We start from the raw sequence: 20,525 nt of genomic DNA, 5'->3' as shown, positions 1-20,525 counted from the left end.
TATTTTTTCTCTTATTTATACATCCATTTCAACGCTTCAGTATCTGGAAGTATATATAATAGCGACAGTGGTGATGGTTAATATCCTTACAGCATTGTAATGATGCGTATTTCTTTTAGCTTGTTGGCTTAAAATCCAAATCGTCTTGATTTTTTTTTCAACTTTCAAACTCTAAGTTGGTTATTTTAATTTGGCTGTAAATACTAACTCTGATTATTTTTGTTCGGATGCTAATGCTACTAATAAAAATGAGGTGATGGCTAGTAGGGATGATCAGTAGTATTAGCGATAAACAAATTATCGATATTGTCAAACAACAACAAAATGTATTTGTTAATACTAGTTTGTACTTCTCTTTTCCTTTGCACTTTTTTGCACTAATAATCAATTATTTTGTACTTGAATGGTTTTATTCACTTTCCTTTTCCTCCTATTTAACTAGTTGTGCTTTTTTGTTTCATGTGATTTTCGTTATTGCTATGGTTTTTTCTTGTCTATTATGTTTAGTTTTTGTGTATAATATATTATTATATGACCAATATCATATATTAAATTTTGATAGGAAATTCTCACATAGTATATGTGACAGAATATAGTTGTTCTCGAATGTTGTTAGAAGGATTAAAGTGGTTGTCACTTCCAAGTTATTCACACTGCAGAAGAATAATTCTTTTTGAGGTTACAAAAAAGAGAACTTGGTTAGGAGAGGTCGGTTACATAACTTTTTGCGAGTAGTTTTAGATCGTGTTAGCTCTGTACTTTTCCAATTTTACTCTCTTACAACACTTTACTGTCATTACGCGCGTGAATAATTGAGAGTACAACCCCTCCCTTGGGCCATGACTTGGCTGAGTTTCAGCGTACCACTTTGGTAAAGGCTGAGGAGTTCTTCTTTCAACCACTAAGTAGTAGGTTCGAACCTCATTCTACCTATTTCGGTCTGGGCAACCAGATAGTATCACTCCCCCTCGCATAATTACAGTATGACTCGAAGCCAGTTATGCGAATCCGTAAAAAAGTTAAATAATAAAAAGTAATATGGCTACTGCTTACCGACCTGAAGTTATGCATTTAACATTGTGTTCTAAACCGTTTAAAGTGAACACTTAGTATTTTTTCTTATCGTTTTTACTATTTTTACACAGATTTAGCTATTTGTCTTTTGTAAAAAGGAATAACCGTGTAATGAAAGATAGGCTTTTTGATGTTATATAAATTATATAAGCTGTAGTGTTTGTGTCATCAGCATCTGGATCGAAATGAAAAAGAGTTAATTTATCACCAACTCATCAGTCAGTTGCATACTCGTATGCTTAGCTCTAAGCCATACTGTGGATATGAAATATAGTAATGATACTAACCTGATGTGCAAACTGAGGTTGGTGTAAGTGGGTTTCGAACCTGCGACTTCATGGCTTTAAGTCGAACGCCTTAATCACTAAAGCACCGTCGCTTTAGAAAAAGTTTCTGTATATATCCATAGAAAACTTTATTATCAAGACAACCGTCAGTGTAGCAGAATTAGTAATAGTATCAGTGGCAGTAAAAAAGATTAGATGTCGAGAATATGATTCGATAAGAAAGAAAGAAGTTTAAAATAATTTTAAAACTCAAGATCTAAGGAAAGGTGCAATGTGAATCGGTACCATTGCAACCGATTACAAGCCATCACTCAACGCTACCAACTGCTGGCTACCCTCTGGTTGCACTCAGTTATTCCGCACTCACCAACTGGATTATAAATTATTCCATTGCATATATTAATTTTTAGATGTGATGGTCGATATTTGATGTAGAAATATCAAATATACTGCGACTATGAAAAGTCACTCAATTTATTTGATTCTATCTCAACTCTTCACGTAGTTCACAGGGAACTTGAAAAATCTAGTCAGTTTTAATGTTTTCTTCCAATTGACTAAATCTTAGCATATAAATACGTTATGCTTTTCTAGATTTTGTCAATTTACACTATCTGACTCAGCTATATATATATATATATATATATATATATATATATATATATATATATATATATTCTGTCGATGCTATTAATTGTATTGTATACAACTGAGTATTTATTCAAACACATTAACATTGGTACAAGGAGGCACCAAATATATATGCTCCATGCTTCATTATTCGATTTATGTAAAGGCTGGAATACCGCTCGGGTGCCCAAATCGAGAGGTCTATTCCGCGAGGCAGTGGAACAACGTAAGGAGATGCAGTCCCATGGTAGCCGGTGACCAACAATAGGTCTATACGCCATTTATTTCCCCAAGATTCTGGAGCCCATGTGCACCGTTGGTTTGGAATCAGGGTTTTCCACCCCCCTAAGTAAATCCAGTATGTCCACCAACCCGGTTGAAGCGCTGGATATTCGCTTTTCGTCCTCTCAATTTTCTAAACAACACCCTCACCGAGAGAAGGCAGTCAGTAGGACTTCCCTCATAGTGCCCGTATGCTCACGGCCATGTGTGAACATTTCGAGAGAGAGAGAGAGAGAGCGGACTCTACCCACTCTCGGCATTTGGGTGCACAATTGTGAAATGTATCCGATGTAATGTAACAAATATGTTATGGTTGTTACATACTTTTCATTACGTGATATAATCAAATATTTGTTCCCGTGTATATAATGTAAATCATTATAGGTGCACTATGTTAATATTAGATAACTAATTGTATATAAGAATGAATCAATCAGTTGGGTTGTTTTTATTAATCGTCATACTAACTAAATTCTGTTAACCTTTTTCCTTATATAAAACTAATATCAACAACTGATCACTTTTTTTCTCATTTAAATTGACGTTTGGATTTATTATCTTTTTTAGTTATTTTCATTGTATATAGATAGATATGTGTTTGTGTATATCCATCTTCAGTAGGTCTACTCCTGTTCACAATATGACCATCATAGATATCATTCTTTACATTTTGTTGCTCAACCATGTGAATCACATTCAAATAGCACGTGATTACAAAATAAATATGCATTAAACACGTTGTTTTCTGTTAGTGTGAACCTAGTTGGTGTAGGTGCCTTGATATTATACAATTAATATATCAATTCGCAGTTGAATAAAGATTATCAGTAGATGCATAAGTAGTGGTGTCCATAAACAATTAGTGGATATGATACGATGCTATAAATTAAATGTATTTGGTGGTTAGAACATTCAAATTTCAACCAAGTAGGTCAAACATTCGAATCTCATTCCTATATACTTAAGTCCGAGCAGTTGAGTAATATTATTAGCCGTTACATTACATAATATCCCTTAAAGTCCAGTTATGAAAAAGATTGGATTTTCTGTTGATATTGTATTCTTTCAGCTAAAATGTAATCATGAAGCTTTTATTGTCTTCCTGGACGACATTATCATCATCTACTTCGTGTAAATATGAACTTTTCAGTTATTCATCTAGTGTTAAATCATTTCTTTCTGATGACTTTTTTATATCTGGTCGTTTTCGTGAATTTCTAGGTCTCTATTTGTTCTTTCGTTTCTGTTGACTGTCAACGATAACAGTTCCACACCCTGACAAATTTCATTTCGCCATTGATACACAACATAACGTATTGGTTTCTTAACAAAAATTTTGGGTGATTTAATTTAATGCGTTCACTTTTTCTATTGTATTCCCAAGTTTAATTCCCACTAACTATTAACTATAATTTCGATTTTATTTATTGTAATTTTTTTCAGTAGTTTTAACTCATTCTCTGTCAACAGCTGGTTATACACGAGATAATAATAATAAAGGTCGTCATCGTAGCGGTAGTTCTATGTCCTCTGAAATTGGACAATGTTCTATGAATGTTAAAGAGTTAACTTCTCCTACTGCCTATCTGGATTCAACTTCAACTTATCCAGGTCGATGTGGTTCTTATAGTGGTGGTTGTATTGTGGGTAATTTGAATAGAACCTCTACTTCCTCTGCTGTTGTTACAGTCGGCGGCGATGGTGTTAGTTTATCGACACCAAATCAGAAGCAGACTATGGTCGGTGTGGCTACTTCCAAGCCTGTACTGTTAGGACATCTCTCTGGGATTTACCAAAATGTGGTCACTCGTAAAAAACAACAACAACCTAGTAGGTGTAATTACATACATTTCGTTTGTTTTAATACTTATCCTCACCTTATCGCCCCTCCACCTTATGCGTTACTAGTTTAAATTATCGTATCAAATATAATGACTGCTTTCTTACATCTCTGTCATTGTTTATATCATTTTCAGTAAGTAATAACTTCGAGGTTTGTATTTTAATTTTGCTGTATTCAGTGCATAGTTATGGGATAAATGAATACAACGTTGTTTAAAACACACTGGGACAGAGTCAGTCAGCTTTATACACTTCCATGTTTACTTTGTCACATCGTTTTTACTTTTAATAATAACTATAGTTTTTATTACATTTGGTTGTTTTTCTTAATTAATTGACTTATTGCCTTAAATTTGCTTATTCTTACATACATATATATTCTTCTTTTGTGTTTAAGATATTCTATGGGATAATTTTGAATCGACGAATAGTACAGAACAACAATACTTCTCGCCTAGTTGTCCATGGTCTACAATGAATATAAGTGGTACTGATAATAATAATAGTAATGATGGAATTAATGAAACAGAAAATGATTTCAACACTTTTTTGGATCAATATCATATGCCTGTCGGGATTGCTAATACATCTTCTATTAGTAATTGTGATGATACTAGTCGTGATAGTGGTTTAGTTCTTGATATGACATTGCCTCCAACTTCACCGCTTGAATCAAGTAAGAGTTGGTTTTTTAAAATAACCGAAATTAATTAATTTTAGTTGAATTGTATGAAAGGGGTGTTTTTTTTTAAGCTAGTGTTGTCTAGACTACTATCGTGAATATCGTAACATAAATTGTACCTGTTACAAATCGAAAGTATCCTAGTTAATTTTTACCATGTTCCAATTGGTTAGACCTAATCATGTAAACCATTGAGTCCCAGTTCACTGACCTAAAAATTGAAAACTCTCCATGAGGTATGAAGGTACTGGGTTCGATCTCTTGTGATGAGGTCCAAGATATACACTGACTGAAGTGGAGTTCCATATATGAATGAAACATTTGTTCACTACTTCTAGTTTATCAATGGTTGTTTAGCTAAAACCAGTTGATTATGAGAACTATTTAATTTTTACCAACTGTTTAAATGTCAGTTTTAATTCATAAATTCTACTGATGTCGTACTCAAATGTGCTCCATTGTATAGTCTGCATAGTCTGCTGTCATTAATTTATTGTTTGGCCTTTTTTAAGCCTTATTATTTTGTATCTAGACTATATTAAGTTGTTTCTTCGAAATACATTACACTACTGAGCCTTTAAAGAGATTTTTGCGTGTGTAATACCTAAAGTGAATGTTTAGTGCCCCGGAGCTTTCAGCATACATTTGATTCATTTGACTAATCTTGTGCTAAATTTTCTGTAAGTCATTCGAATGTACAAATGTATTATAGTAAGATGATGGTTTCGTGAGAATTTTCTATAGTTGGGAAATGATTTTCGCCACAACTTAGTCTCTTTGAGAGCCATTTTGAATCAGTTAGGTATAGGAGGTAAAGTTAACGCGTTAAAATCAACATGGATATTGATCAAAAATACAAAAACAAATGAACTGTATCATCGAAAACCGATATTTTAAGAGAATAGTTGATATATTTTTTTCTGTATATAGAGACCATATTGTACTATATCTGTTCATGTAATACGATTGCGTCATGTCAGCCATTACATCTCGGTTAATAGATTAGTTGATATAATGTGTTTGTATTGTTTTAAAATGTTTTTATGAAAATATTTTTAGAAATAATTAACCAAGTCTTTATTTTCTCCATTATTACTTACGATTGTTACCTCTCATGGAGGAGCATAGGCCGACCACCAGCATTCTCTATCCAACTCTGTCCTGGACAATCCTATCCAGTTGCTATTCATTCTTTTCATGTCTGCTTCCAATTCTCAACATAGTGTGTTCTTTGGCCTTCCTCTTTTCCTTTTCCCTTCAGGATTCTAAGTTAGGGATTGCCTCGTGATGCAGTTTGGTGATTTCCGTAATGTATGTCCTATCCACGTCCAACATCTTTCCCTTATTTCCTCAGCTGAAACCTGGTTTGTTCTCCCACAATAGGCTGTTGCTGACGGTATCCGGTCAACGGACGTTGAGTATCTTACGTAGACAATTATTTATAAATACTTGTACATTTTTGATGATAGTTGTAGTAGTTCTCGAGGTTTCAGCTCCGTACAGTAGAACTAACAGTCTTGACGTTTGTATTGAAGATTGTGACTTTGATGTTGGTTTGCTGACAGTTGTTTTGATTTCCATACGTTCATCAATTGTAGGAATGCTGTCCTTGCTTTGCCATTCCTCGTTCATCGATTATGCTGTCCATGTACGTGAACGTTTCCACATATTCCAGAGTTTCTCCATTATGTGTGATTGGGTTGGTGTTCTCTGTGTTGTATTTGAGGTTCTTGATTTCTTTCTTGTGTATGTTGAAGACTACTGATTCTGAGGCTGCTGCTACACTGGCTGTCTTCACTTCTATCTCCATTATGGCAGTCTACAAAATATGTATATACTTATATACACTTGTCTGTTTTTTATTTTAATAATAATGTGCTATAAATTATATTTAATTGTTTGGAATAAAATATCTGTCCATGAGTTTGTAGCACATTTACTTTCCTATGTCCAATATCTGTGAAATATCTAACCCTCCTCTGTTCATTTAGTCAACTAGTCGTGGATATAACAACATAATTTTTAATAGAGGTTTTTTTTCAAGCTGCAAATTTGCTTTACCTGAATTTTTCATCTGGCAAGTTGGGATGCGCTACAGTGGCGTGTTCATTGGAGACTTATAAAAGTCTTTAAATATTTGGAATGAATTCCCCAGTAAGAATTACACTTACTTGTAGCACTGACTGACACGTTAAACAAGCGAAAAGAATGTTTGAAAATGATAGATATCGCATTCCTACTAAACATTGAAAAAAAATGGTTATCATCCTCATATGCGTGTCTACATAAGTATTTTTCTATTTTATAGATTGTGGTGGATTTTTAAACAGTAATCTCGATGTCGATCTATTATCTCAACTGACACAATCACAACGCCAACAACATAATTCATCTAATACTGCTACGTCTGCTACTGCTGCTGCTTTATTCGATGATATTCATACAGTTTATCCAACAATTTCTCAAGATATGGTTTTTCATTCACCATCTGATGATGGTTTCATTTCGGCACATTCTACTTCCGAGGAACTAGATCATCCTCAACATCGTCATCATCATTCTTCTTCGTTTTTAGTTACTGTCTCTACAAGTGGTAGTGTTGGCGTAAGTGATTGTTCATCATTACCAAATTTTTACGCATCAAATCCAGTTAGTATACCTGGCAAAGGAGGAAATAATAGTAAAGATGTAAAAGGTCTACAAATGCGTTGTGGATTCTTGGACTCTATCACTTGTCAATCAGATAATAATTTACCACAATATGATTCAGCGCAATCAACCAATTTACAACAACAGGCTGGTAGTAGTAATAGTAGTATTATTCGATCGAGTAATTTTATCAAATCAAATCAACACATCGTAGGCTGGCCTTCAAGTTTTATTGATGAAACTGGATATCATCGGCACAGTTCTCCGATATCTTCTCCAGTATCACTCAGTAGTAATAGTAATAGATTTTCATCAATTGTTGGTACGCCCCTTGGACGTGTTAATCAGCCAATTTCGTCGGTGTCAGGAGTCGATTTAAATGCTTCCGGACTAGCCAGTAGTGCTAGTAGTAGTTCTACCAGTGCTATATCATTTGGTGCCATTGGCTCCCGCATTCATCACTGTTCAATGGTTAGTTCTACTCTGTCATATTCACCATTTCCTTGTTTTGATCACAATGTTTGTATTGATCTCGTTATTGTATTATTAATTAACTAACTAGGTTAGAATTTTGAAGGGAAAACTGAAGGTGCTATTTAAATATGACGAGTCGGTTGATGAAGTTAGGGATCTTCATCAACTAATTTATTTGTGACACTATTACGCAATGCTCAACTATCGTTTACCTCGACACAAGATGTTAACTGATTTAGAAGTAGGTTAAAAGGAAACTAGAGATTGGCAGTCCATAAAATTATCTACTGTCGAACTGAGTCATGTTGGTATCCGCAGACTATCTGTTTGGGGTCCGCGCTACTATTGTAACTGATAGCTGAAGATTTCAGATGAAAAAGCCTGGAATATGTCTGAGTGACACGGATGCATTCACTCTCCTTCCCCTTGAATCTTCAGTTTCAAAATTATCTAACACTTTCCTATTCCACAAAACAATTGTTTCTTCTCGAATAATATTGTCTGTCCCTAATGTTTCCTGCTATCACTGATGCTGTTACTACTTCTACTTCTCTGTCAATTATTTTGTTAATTTCATTTCTATGCTGATGTAGCGTAACAAATTGAACCGGTGCATACATGCGCATAGTTCTACGTTACTTATGACTAAATGACTGGTTATTTTGAAGACATTTATTTAGGTCAAATGAGTATTAGTAGCAATATTACTAGCTCTTACAAAATATATATAATTCTGTCACCTCAGGCAAAGTGAGGGCATACAACCACCTTTCTCCCTTGTTCCATTCGAGTGGGGTTAGCCAGGGTTGCCCAATCTCACCATTCCTCTTCAACTTTGCCATCGATGACATTCTGGAAACAGCTCTGATGGATGTAACTAATGGCGGTGTGGATCTGCTGCCTGGAGTCCCACAATAGGACGGAACGGCCGTCCATTGCTTCCAGGTTTTCCATGATGGTCTAACTTCAATTGACTCATGATCTCAACTGTATTAAATATTAAATAAATGTAATATTATAATACAACTTTATTTTCCTCTCTAAACTCCGGATACTCAAAATAGATTTCGCCTCATACAACACCTATTCTATCTCTTGATTGTTTTTTTGTTTTTGTTATTTTCTTAGTTGAAATCATTTTATTTTTCGTATCCTTGATAAAAATTGATCACAATTATTACGTTTGCTATGAACGTCCTAGTAATAATAACAGATTGGTCATGTGATCTTATATTTGAAGGTTATTTTATTTGGTTATTATTATTATTGTTATTATTTATCATTGTTGTCCTTCACTGTCCATTTTATTATCAATTTACTCGAATTTGATTGGTTTATTTAATACATCATGAATGATAGACAAACTAACAAGAATAAGACATATTAACAATGCACTTTAAATCTTAATCAATCAATTTATGTTAAGTTAAATTTTCAACTTTATTGATTACTATTGATATTTATTAGGAAAAAAAAATAATAATAATAAAGGGCAACTTTGTGACATCCTACCTAACCATTAATAATAATGATAATAATCATGGTTGGTTTTCATTAGAGTGTGTAATAAATACATTTTTTTTACAATTTCAAATATACCAGATTTTGGGGGGAACAAAAAATAAACAACTTAGTAATAATATTCACTTAGTGTTACTTGTTTGAATCTTCCCATTGATGTGTTAGGACTGCAACTGGTCAGTCTCTTATTGGCATATGCGCATACTGTGCGTATTGCCTCGATATAGCCTTATTTCACAAGCATTGTAAGCAAAGATGGAAAGTGGCTAGTAGTGGAATCCAAGATGTGCGTTTCGTTCTATTCGAAACTCGTCAGCTGAATGTGCCTGCATCTCAAAGTTGATGTTCACTCTGGGACTCGTACTCAGTACCTTTCGCTTCAAACGCCATCGCGTTATTCACTCAGCTACGGAGTCCTGATAGCCACTTGCTTGTGCAATGGGGTGAAGTCCCAGAGTGAACATCAACTCTGAGATGCAGGCACATCCAGCTGACGAGTCCCAAATAGGACGAAACGCGCGTTGAACTGGATTCCACTGTTAGCCACTATCCATCTTTGCTTAGTAATAATATATTTGTAAAATCTCAGCCAATGAATTTGAAATAAATCCGACGTTTCGCCTGGTAATCTGGTCCAAACTTTTTCGAGGAAATATATTATTCCTATTTAATGTCTTACATCAACTCGGCACTCAAATATTGTGGAACTATTCGTTCTAATTTGGACGAAAGTTCTTATGTAAACAACTTAGTAGTTTGAGTTTTTCACTCTGAGGTCTATTTAGTCAGTTTAAGGATGAATTTTATTCATAGTTAGTTGCGTCTTAGTATACAATTACTTTCGCTACTAATTTTATTTATGAATCAATGGATCATTCATAAATTACTTGTATTGAAATTCTCTCAAACTACTCACACCTATATATTATTAAAAGCGATATCTTTTTTGGGGATATAAAATATTACGACTGCTTTGTATACTGTTTTTTTACAATCAACTTGTTTAAAATAAGTACTCAAATGTATTACTTCATTATTATCTCAATATTAAGTAATCCTTGCAATATATTGTCTAGTTAGCCTTAGTAACCATTTATAAGTAGCTTACTTTCCGGCTCTTGTATATATCAGATGTTCTATCTGATTAGTTTAACATTTGATTAAGGAAGCAGTTCAGGTTCAATCACCAGTAGTTGAAGGGGGAAGGATTAAATAAATATGCTGTAAATTTTATCGCCACTATATCACTTGGAACTCATATTCCCATATTATTTATGGCCAAATCGGATCTAGTACCCAACCCATTTATCGAGTACAGATTTGTATATTTGATTACGAGCCACACTCTAGGTTTAAAGCTTAGTGATATTATCCAGTTCCCCTAATCATAGTAGGTTGGACAGGGTTCGAGTCTACAACCTAGTGGCTGGAAGCAGCACGCTTCAGTCCTTGAACTACCGCTCCACGTAGTTCTTAGTGTTCCATATGATCATGCTTGTGTTAAATTGGTTAAAGTGAGTTATTTTTTAACCTTGTCATCATCATATTCCGAAACTCAATATCTAACTATCTTATGGAATTGTTACTTTCGAATATAGACATCGGAATCCACAGACCAGCCTGACAATAACCAGTCAACTAGATCACAACAATATTCAGAATGTTCAACTCAGGGTGGTATTTCTAATATATCTTCAACTACATCTCCCAATCAACTGGATCTTGGCGGAACTCGAACAAGTTCTAGGATTTTCTCGCATTCAATAAATGATAATTTTACCAACTTACCACAATCACCTATTCTTTTATCGTCTCCATTCAGCAATCCAGGTTGTGATCTAGAACGTATAACTTTACGTCGTGAATTAGATGAAGTTAAACAACTTTTAGATTCGGTAAGTTATCTTACACTGCCGTACTCACGTTTTATGTATTTCAAATTTTGTGTGTTTTCACATTTACTAGTCTAGGTTTTGGTAGATTAACTTTCTAGTCGAGAAAATACCTACTTCATCTTTCAATAAACCATAACAAATACATTTAGATATCATACGTATCAGACCAATAACTTCATCTATAAAGTTCTTGAGTTTTTTATTCTCCTTATGTTTGTTTTAATATACCATGATATAAAACAAGTGGTATATGATACCAGGTTTCTTTTTCTCGCTTGTTTCTGAAAGACAGTGGAACCTGCGCTTTCACTAATATGCAAGCATTTCTCAATTGACTGTATGATAAACGAATACATTTGTTATCAGTATGAGGGTTGTAGAGGTTGTTAAATGTTGTTAGGGCCGCAAAAAAATTAAAGTTAGACAAATTTTTGAAAATCTGGAAGATATTTATCCTAGTATAGGATCCCTCAGTGAAAGTGCCCACCCACGATCTCATAGCCAGAAATCTAACTCGGAGCTTTCGTGTTGCGCGCTGGCATTTAACCTTTAGGTCACTGACAAGGAATACAATAGTGTACATTGTCGTTCAATATCGCGAATTTATCGAAGTAGAAGTTTTTCCTGATGTGTTTGCTCTGAAGAAAAACGAAAGCTTCACGATTAAACCATCAAGCTCAGAGAACGGAACTCTGCCAAACTAGTTCACATAATCTACAAATCTACATTTCATAAGTATGGATAACTGTTAACGGTCAGTAAGTACCCCGTATAGCCAGTGGTTTCGAAACCTCTTCTGATCAAGTATGTAGTGGGTTTTAAATCATATGTAAGTTAAAATATCTAGGTTAGTTTTATTGGTGTTATATTTTGAGATCGGATTACGTACAGGCCCATGATACTTATTTATTACGAAACGATTGAACTTATTCTTATGCAAACGTGTTCGATGGCGAGCTCGATAGAACAACACACAGTAACACTTCAACGTCAATATTGCACATGCTAATATAAGATAAAGAAGGCGAGACTTCCAGAATAGCTTTTTATTTAGAAAGGGATTCAAGAATTAAAGTGGGACAACAACTCTGTTTATGTAATAATATTCAAAATTAACTAGATTTCTTTAGTTCTCTCTAGGAATGTTGAACTGCATTTACCCTTTGAAAATTGGGGTTTTGCCAAATTTGATCTAAAGATGGTAGAGAAGATTTGCAGCTCAGGTGGATGATTTTGGTGAAGTTTTGTTCTCAAAATATCATGCCAAACCCGTAATAGTAAAGGGGTTTGGCCTGACAAACATTGATTTTTCAAAGAGCTACGACTATCACAACTATCAAATAGAAGAGAACAAATTACTGCGTAGTATACTTATCCTTTGATTAGGAGACAAATTGACATGTCTCATGTGTCATAACAAGTTACATTAGATTTTCTCAATTCGTACTGAGATTTCATCTGATCGAATTCCTCTTTTAAATATTAACTTCCAATAACAAGGTGGACTACTAGTCTGTCACAGTTTCTAATGAGTTTCAATCCATTTTATCTAATAAAAACTTATACTACTACTACTACTATTCTCTGCAGTTAGTGATATTACTATTGTTTGCACGAATCCATCTATTTGTGCAACCTGTAATAATTTCGTATACACTCTTGTGAATTAGTTATATGTGTGTGTATGCCTATGATAGTACTTCCTAATGTTATGTGTTGTATAGGTAATATATTTCTTTACAATAATAATACCATTATAGAATAAATTAGTTTTCTGATCTTTGTATGTTATGTTCAGTGTTTGTATTGTGTTACACATGACTTTCTATTCTTTCCCCTACCTTTTTTCGATAGATCTAGAGAGATATTTTCAAAAAAACGTGTTCACTTAGTAACAACAACAACATAGATATATACTTTTAAAAAAATATATTTTTTTAATTTTCTTTTTTCATAAGTACATTGCACATGTTTGCTTTGTTTATTTATTCGTTCACGTGGTGGTAAGTACTCTTCTCTATTCTAAAGAGAAGGATAGTATGCGTGATTACTCTGTTCATTCCGTCTTTTTTATAAAGTAAAAAACTGTAATTATAATCACTCTAATCAATTTTTATATTTACCTGCATTTTTTCGTTCCCCTCTCCCTGTTTTGTAGTAGGTTTTTATTATCATTGTATAATGTTAATGATTAGGAGTTATCAACCTATATCCTGTTATATATTAAAAAAGGTCAATATTTCAGCTCTTGTTCTTAGAGGAGCTTGATATTCAGTCGCCTTACTGCTATCGTTATTTTAATATCTAATTGTTTGGGTGTAGTATTCGTCATGGATTGATCTTATTTGGGATGGTAATACTTAAAAACAGGGTTGTACTAAACAACCCTTTTGTACTGCTGCGGAGTCTCATATTAAGACGAAACAATTGCATAGTGGTCCCTAGCTTTCAATAATATCTCAAGTTGAATGTAGTCCACACCTATCAAGATAGTTTAGACTGATAGTCAGTAACTTAAGGGATTGATGTTACGTTTTGGCTTGACTAACCTTGGTAATCTTGCAAAGTATTCTTACACCTGGTAATACCACCAGTCCGGGTAGGAAGTGGTTAGGGTTGAAGTTTTGTCTACCTAAAATTCATCAGTAACGACTAGTGTTCCATGAACGCGAGATATTCATTTCTAAAAAGATTGTGTTTAGTCTATTTCTCCCGAATCATAGTTTCACTCTGTCTCTTTTGTTGAACATATGTAATATGCAACAGAAAAATGTGTGTGCAGTTTTCCATACAAGCCATTAACTTCCAATCTTTCTCTCTTTGGACATTCTTGATAGATGATAAGTTTTATTCCGATTTTTTCATTTTGTCTAATCCATGATTTTTTCTGTAGTGAATAAACGTTTATTTTATTAATTTTTTTTTCTAAAAAAGTATCTCTATTCAATTTTAGTTTCAAAATTGGAATTTACCAAATAATAATAATAATAACTATAATACAGATTGTATACAACATGATAATGAAACATCTGTCCATAAACTCAAAGAAACTTTCAATAATCCATGTTTATTATCATCCACATGTGCTGGTGTTGATAATGGTGGTACACATAGCAATTCTGATGACAATGATGATGATTATCTATTCTTTGCATCGGGTTTACTATCATTATCTAATCAAGAATCTTGTGATTTAGATCAACAAATAGAAGGCAGTAATACAGAAGAATCGTTAACACATTCTTCTATGAATTTTGATGTGTCCACTATGGCTAGTACTTCTGTTTCTGAGTTGACAACAACAACAACCACGACGGCAAATGCATTGACAATATTAACTAACAATACGACATTTGAAGAATCTAATGTAACGACCAATGAAGTGACAGTCGTCGAAGAGGACTCATTCCAATCGAATACAATAATGAATACTGCTACTGTCGTTCCTGATACTAATTCTACCAGTACTAATTTTGTATTTCAGAATTCATCCCTAGATATACAACATCAGGACAGTAATAACAATGATAACAATAAAAGCAATAACAACAACAACTGTTGCTTATCATCCACCTCATCGTCATCTAAACATAGAACTAATGTCTAATATGTTTGTTGGTATCACATACATACATACACACACACACACAAAGAAAATTACGTCATTCTCATGCTTAGTTTTTCTCTCTAGGCTCTGTTCCACTATATTACTATTATATAATGATCGTACATAATTCATAGTTATTAGAGAATAAAAAATAAAATTAACAGAGGATAAGTTTAATGAATGAAACCGATCAAGGGTATAAGAGATGAAACAATTTATACACAATAAAATGTAAAAGATGATCCCTAATTAGATTCAGATTTATTAGACAAGATTCTTATTGTTTTCTTAATTTATACTTAGTGAGATATTCGATTACATTATTAGTATTGTTATTCTTACTTATTGTTCGACATTGTTTAGGTGTCTATCTGATCCTACGTATATTATTATTATTATTATTACTATTACTATTATCTATTTTCATAAACATTTTACAGATATACACATGGTCTCATTTAATTAACTAAGCTAACAATTAATTCATTGTAACAATATTTTCCCATTATTATTGTTTTTTCTGATATGTATATATATGTTTGTACTGTTTTCTCTCTGTTGTCGTAATTTATACTTTCGATTAATACTATTCAGTAGTCTGTTACATTTATGATGAAATCATGAAGATAATTAAGAATAAGAGTAGGAGGAATAGTGATTCTATCTTTCTTTCTTCTCTTCTTTTCTACCATGTTTATAAATAATACAAGCAAGTCAATATCGCCACTACGACCACCACCATGAACATACGTCGTCATCTATTAGATGTAGTAGTAATTTATTTATTTATTGTGCAAATTCAACACAATAAACATACAATACACTCACATGCACATAGAAACACACATATAAATGCTAATTTCTCTTTTGTTTTTCATCCATGTATTTGCAAAATATCTACTAGTATTGTTTGTTGAAAGCGTTTTCATAGTATCAATTTTCATATTCATAATGTGAATTGTTATCAAATGATTCTGAGTCTACATAATTAGTCACTTTATTACATGTTTATTCGGGGATAATTTTATACTTATTTATATCTGACAAGTTCTTTTTTTTCGAAACAATTCATGCCTCAACTACTACTACTGTATACGAACATACATCATGTGTGTTTGTGTTTATTAGTTACACAAGATTGATGGATGATTACAATAACCATAATAGTAATGTTAATATTGAGAAGTAACCGCTACCGATAGCTTATTAACCAATAAACTTTAATACTGCATAGTAACTTACAAGTCATATTTTAGATATTTTGCGTGCATATTTCTTCTCAGTTATGTGTTTATATGATTATGATTATTATTGTTATTATTATTATTATTGATATTTGAATCAATACATTTTCATAAGTATGTTATCATGAACAATATAAATTTAGCGCCAAAACTTACTAGAGATACTACCATTATTCATTGTGTTCTATTTGTTTTATTCAATTAAATCTTTTTCTTTTTGGGTTTGCTTTTTATAAACAAGATACACGCTGAGACATAGTAAACAACAACAAAAACATGGAAACAAATCAATTTACACAGTCAAATTATATGATTTTCTTCTTTTAGGTTATTGTTTATTTGTTACTTACTTATGTATCGGTCGTGTAATGCTATTATTATTACTATTATTGTGTGTGTATGTGCGCGCGCGTGTGTGTGTGGTAACCCACCAACCCACCATTTTGTTGCATTGTCCATTTTCCCTATATACTATTTGTAGAGGATATACTTATCTTTCCTGTTTTTTTGTTCGTTTTTCTATATAATGAATGATTGTGTGATATGGATATGATTATTATTATTATTATCATTAGTAATAATGTGTTAATGATAGTCTTATATATTTTACATAAATATATACTCCATTCACTTACATGTAATGTATCTAATTTGCTCTTGTTTATTGGTTGTTTAGTGAATCAAATAGAAATTCTAGTTATTTTTCTTATTAGCAAATTCACTTAGTTTAAAAAAAGATGTTTTTAAAAGAGAAACGTTTCAAATGTGTGTGTGTGGGTGGGTTTTTTTTAAATATGATGATAGATAAAAAGAGACTTATTCATATTTTGCCTTGATTGTTTTTTGGCGCTTTTTTGAAAAAAGTTACCTTTCTGTCCACTTTTCTTTTTTCGTTTTGTTTATCATTTCTTCTATCATTGATGAACTGTTATGTTTGAATGGTAACAAATGATTTTTCATTGTTCTAGCTTATATTTCTACCATCGATTTTCTGCACTTATCCTATTGTGGACGTTATATACTAAATAGGAGTATTTTCTTTGGTTCCATGTTTTCTGTTTATTTCTAAATATATAAAAAAAAGATTGTTTTTAATGTTAATCTTATATTTCCTGGCATAGTTTCCCAATTTTTTTTTACTGACGATGATGATCGACTCATTCTACACATTGTATGCACATCAATCTATTCACAGTTCATTCATTATCATTTTTATTATTGAATGCCATTTTATATAATCACATTTCTAGAATAATAAAGTTATGTATATTCACATTTATTTAAGATAATAATGAATTCACAATAGTCTTTCATTTGATGACTTCTGTTTGTTTGTTTGTCTGTTATTGTTATTATTGTCCTTTTCATCATGAAGCTTTTTTGTTTTGTAACCAACATTTTACTACTTTTTTCGTTATTCAATTATCATTATTTACGTACTGTGTTTCTATGTCCGCTTGTGTGTGTGTGTGTGTATGTATAGTATGCCCTTGTTCATTTTTCTCTCTTGAAATTATTATTTATGGTTATTATCACGTATTCATATTATTTTCTCAAGATTGTTAGTGTATTATAATTTAATGATTGTGTCATGTTGTTATGTGTTCACTTTTCTTGTCTTTTATTACTCAGGTTCATCTTTTTCTTTGTTTCCTTCGTACGATTCACTACTTCATCACCTATCACCAGTTTTAATTTTCATTCTCCTTAAACTTTTACATCAAAATAATTCTATCATATTTATCATAGTGTATTAACAAATTAATTTATATTCACATCTCGTAGATCTTTACCCTCTTTGAATAATAATTATTGTTTCCCATTAATATGTATCACTCTTTTTACTTAAAGAAAAAAGAGAGAAACTATCGATGTAGATTTGTTACACTTTTAACTTTGATAGTTAAATTCTTTCTCTAATGAATAACAATGAATAAGTAACATAATGATAACAACAGAACATGTAACTGGGATCTATCTTGAGTTACATTAATTAACAAAGTATAACGTTTAAAAAAGTATGCACAAGTCATATCTCTCTTCTTGTGTAATAAATTATTCTCTTTAATCATCATTATTGTTGTTATGATTGTTCTTGTTTGTGGTATTATCCAGAGCCTTTCATCAAATGTGCTTTTATTTGTGTGTGTGTGCGAGTAGATGGGCGATTCAGTTGACCAACAATGATTCAGTCTTGTGCTTATACTATTTTTACATTTTATTTTCATTATTACTATTATTAATACTGTTAGAGTTTATTATGCCATGTGTACGATTTTTAAAAAGATGTTTATGCCTATTTTTCTTTCAGTTGCAATAATTAACGATAAGGTAGGATAGTGTATTGTATCTCTAGGAGAAAAAAAAAACATAACAACTTAGCACAAAACAACAGATTATTGGTCTTCTTTCTGTTTCTCATTTAACAATGTTGGTTTCATTTACTTATTTATCTTTACTCCCTTCTTTTTGCGCTTACCTATTGTATTTGTTAGATTTGACTTGATCTTCTTACCTATTCATTAATTTATTTTACATTTGAGATTTGTTTATTTTTTCAATGAGGAATAGGTTTTATGGTTTTTTTTCTCCGATTTTTTCACATCAGTCTGTTATTTGTTTGTTTGATTGTTTTTGTCTCTCGTTTACAAGATCTTAACAATCCCGTTTTCTTCTATCTATTGTGATTCTTTTTCTATGCATCAATTGTTTGTCGGGGTTGTTGTTGTTTATTTTACTCCTCTTTTCGAGATCGATAGTTTACATCTTTTAAATGCTTATTTATTCAGGTACCAATGCTATTAGTACCCTGTTAATCCACTATTTGTGTTTCTTATTGAATTGTCCTTCTTTTATCCAGAGGCGGTTAACATTGTTAGGTTTTTAGTATGTATGCAATTTTGTGTTCCATACTCAATAATTTTTTTCATAAAGCCTACCCTGGTGTTGATCGTGCTTATCCCTCTCTCTCTCTCTGTTATTACTGTTTCATATTCAATTTGTACATCAACGCAATTACATACTTATAGATTCAACATTTTCTAAGGGTTTTAGTCATCTCCAGTTTTTTATCATTTCAGTATGTCTATTCTTTTTTTTCTTTTATTTCATTTTCTTTCCTCAATTCCACAATCAATTGTCTGTTGTACTAAAAAAGAAAAGATGTTGAATAACAGCTACTGCCGCCATTATAGTTCAATGTTGAATTGTCCAATCTCTCACTTTCATTTGAGTATTACCAAAGCTTTATTTTTTTGTTGCTACATAATTTTCATTTTCATACATTTTTAATCACACTCACTATGTGATTGTTATATTACAATACTTCTGTGGGTATTTAATGATAAATACATACAGAAGAGAGATACATGCACATAATACACACAGAGTATACACCATTGTTCTTATTTCTTGCTTATATACAAGTATATATGTGTATTACTTGTATCAATATTGTTTCTATTCTATAGCATCATTTATATTTCTCTGATCAGAATTTAAGAAAACTAAAAAAGATTATTCTAGATGATACTATATTACTAAAATGCTACTTATTTTCTTTAATAGGATTTTTTTTCATTATTACATTCTGTCATTAGACATTTACAAAAATCAAAACAGATTATAACAATACAATTACACAAAAAAAATAAGTATGTTTTGACTTTTTTATTGCCCTGACTGGTTTGGTTAAATGTCGAAAGGTAGCTATTAAACGGATGCGAGTAGGTTAAAAATGGTTAAGAATTTTGATTTTCAACTATCAAGCTAATTGTTTCGATAGTTTGCTCAATCTACTTCGTAGTTACAGTGATCCTTATCGTCAGAGTATGGTTTGGAGCCAACTCCTTGATTCGGTACCTGATTGTTGAGCAAGGTAAGTAGATGAAGTGCTGTCATAGTGGGTAGGTCTGAATGTCCTATATTGAATTTCTAGTGGAGCTTTGGGTGAGCTAAAAGTTTAACTTCAATAGCTTATTTCTTTCTGAGTTACAATCTATTTATTGTTAGGAATAGGTATTGTTTTAGGATTTTTAGAAGAAAGCAGTGAAATCAAGGATGTTCGTATTGCTCTGTCTGGAACTGGTCAGCTGTGCCGATATTCACATTTGAACCCAAACTCGGTCCCCTTCACTATAAATCTAGCGTGTCACCCACTAGATGTGTGGGTCTACATGGTCTCTAACTTGTTCATCGGTGTGGTGTGTGTGTCATTAGTAAAAAATTTAGATATTCTATCGTGAATATCACGAATTCAAATATGTCCTACTTACAAGTCTCAAATGGGACGAATTTCATAATAATCTATCCTATAAAATGTGCCGCAATATTGCTATG

General features: G+C 32.3%; 2 protein-coding genes across 2 annotated transcripts in view; one reads left to right on the top strand and one right to left on the bottom strand.

Moving 5' to 3' along the window:
- Smp_154250 (putative unkempt protein) overlaps nucleotides 1-16,556 on the top strand; it is a gene marked incomplete at both ends in the record, with an annotated part of 29,721 nt that extends 13,165 nt beyond the window's left edge. The window contains 6 exons of the mRNA XM_018798295.1: nucleotides 3,717-4,103; nucleotides 4,513-4,791; nucleotides 7,106-7,917; nucleotides 11,040-11,336; nucleotides 14,290-14,703; nucleotides 16,515-16,556. Of these exons, the coding sequence (XP_018653251.1) occupies nucleotides 3,717-4,103; nucleotides 4,513-4,791; nucleotides 7,106-7,917; nucleotides 11,040-11,336; nucleotides 14,290-14,703; nucleotides 16,515-16,556 (2,231 nt within the window). The remainder of the gene's footprint in view (nucleotides 1-3,716; nucleotides 4,104-4,512; nucleotides 4,792-7,105; nucleotides 7,918-11,039; nucleotides 11,337-14,289; nucleotides 14,704-16,514) is intronic.
- A 1,158-nt stretch (nucleotides 16,557-17,714) lies between these two features.
- Smp_059610 (hypothetical protein) lies at nucleotides 17,715-19,271 on the bottom strand. Its single transcript, XM_018798294.1, has one exon. It carries the CDS (start codon nucleotides 18,413-18,415, stop codon nucleotides 18,104-18,106), a length of 312 nt encoding a protein of 103 aa, XP_018653250.1. The 5' UTR covers nucleotides 18,416-19,271; the 3' UTR covers nucleotides 17,715-18,103.
- Nucleotides 19,272-20,525: the final 1,254 nt, after the last annotated feature.

This window comes from Schistosoma mansoni, chromosome 6 (genome assembly GCF_000237925.1).
Source record: "Schistosoma mansoni strain Puerto Rico chromosome 6, complete genome".
NCBI classification, from domain to species: domain Eukaryota; kingdom Metazoa; phylum Platyhelminthes; class Trematoda; order Strigeidida; family Schistosomatidae; genus Schistosoma; species Schistosoma mansoni.
Note: the sequence above shows the minus strand (reverse complement) of the source record. Positions and strands in the feature narration are given on the sequence as shown.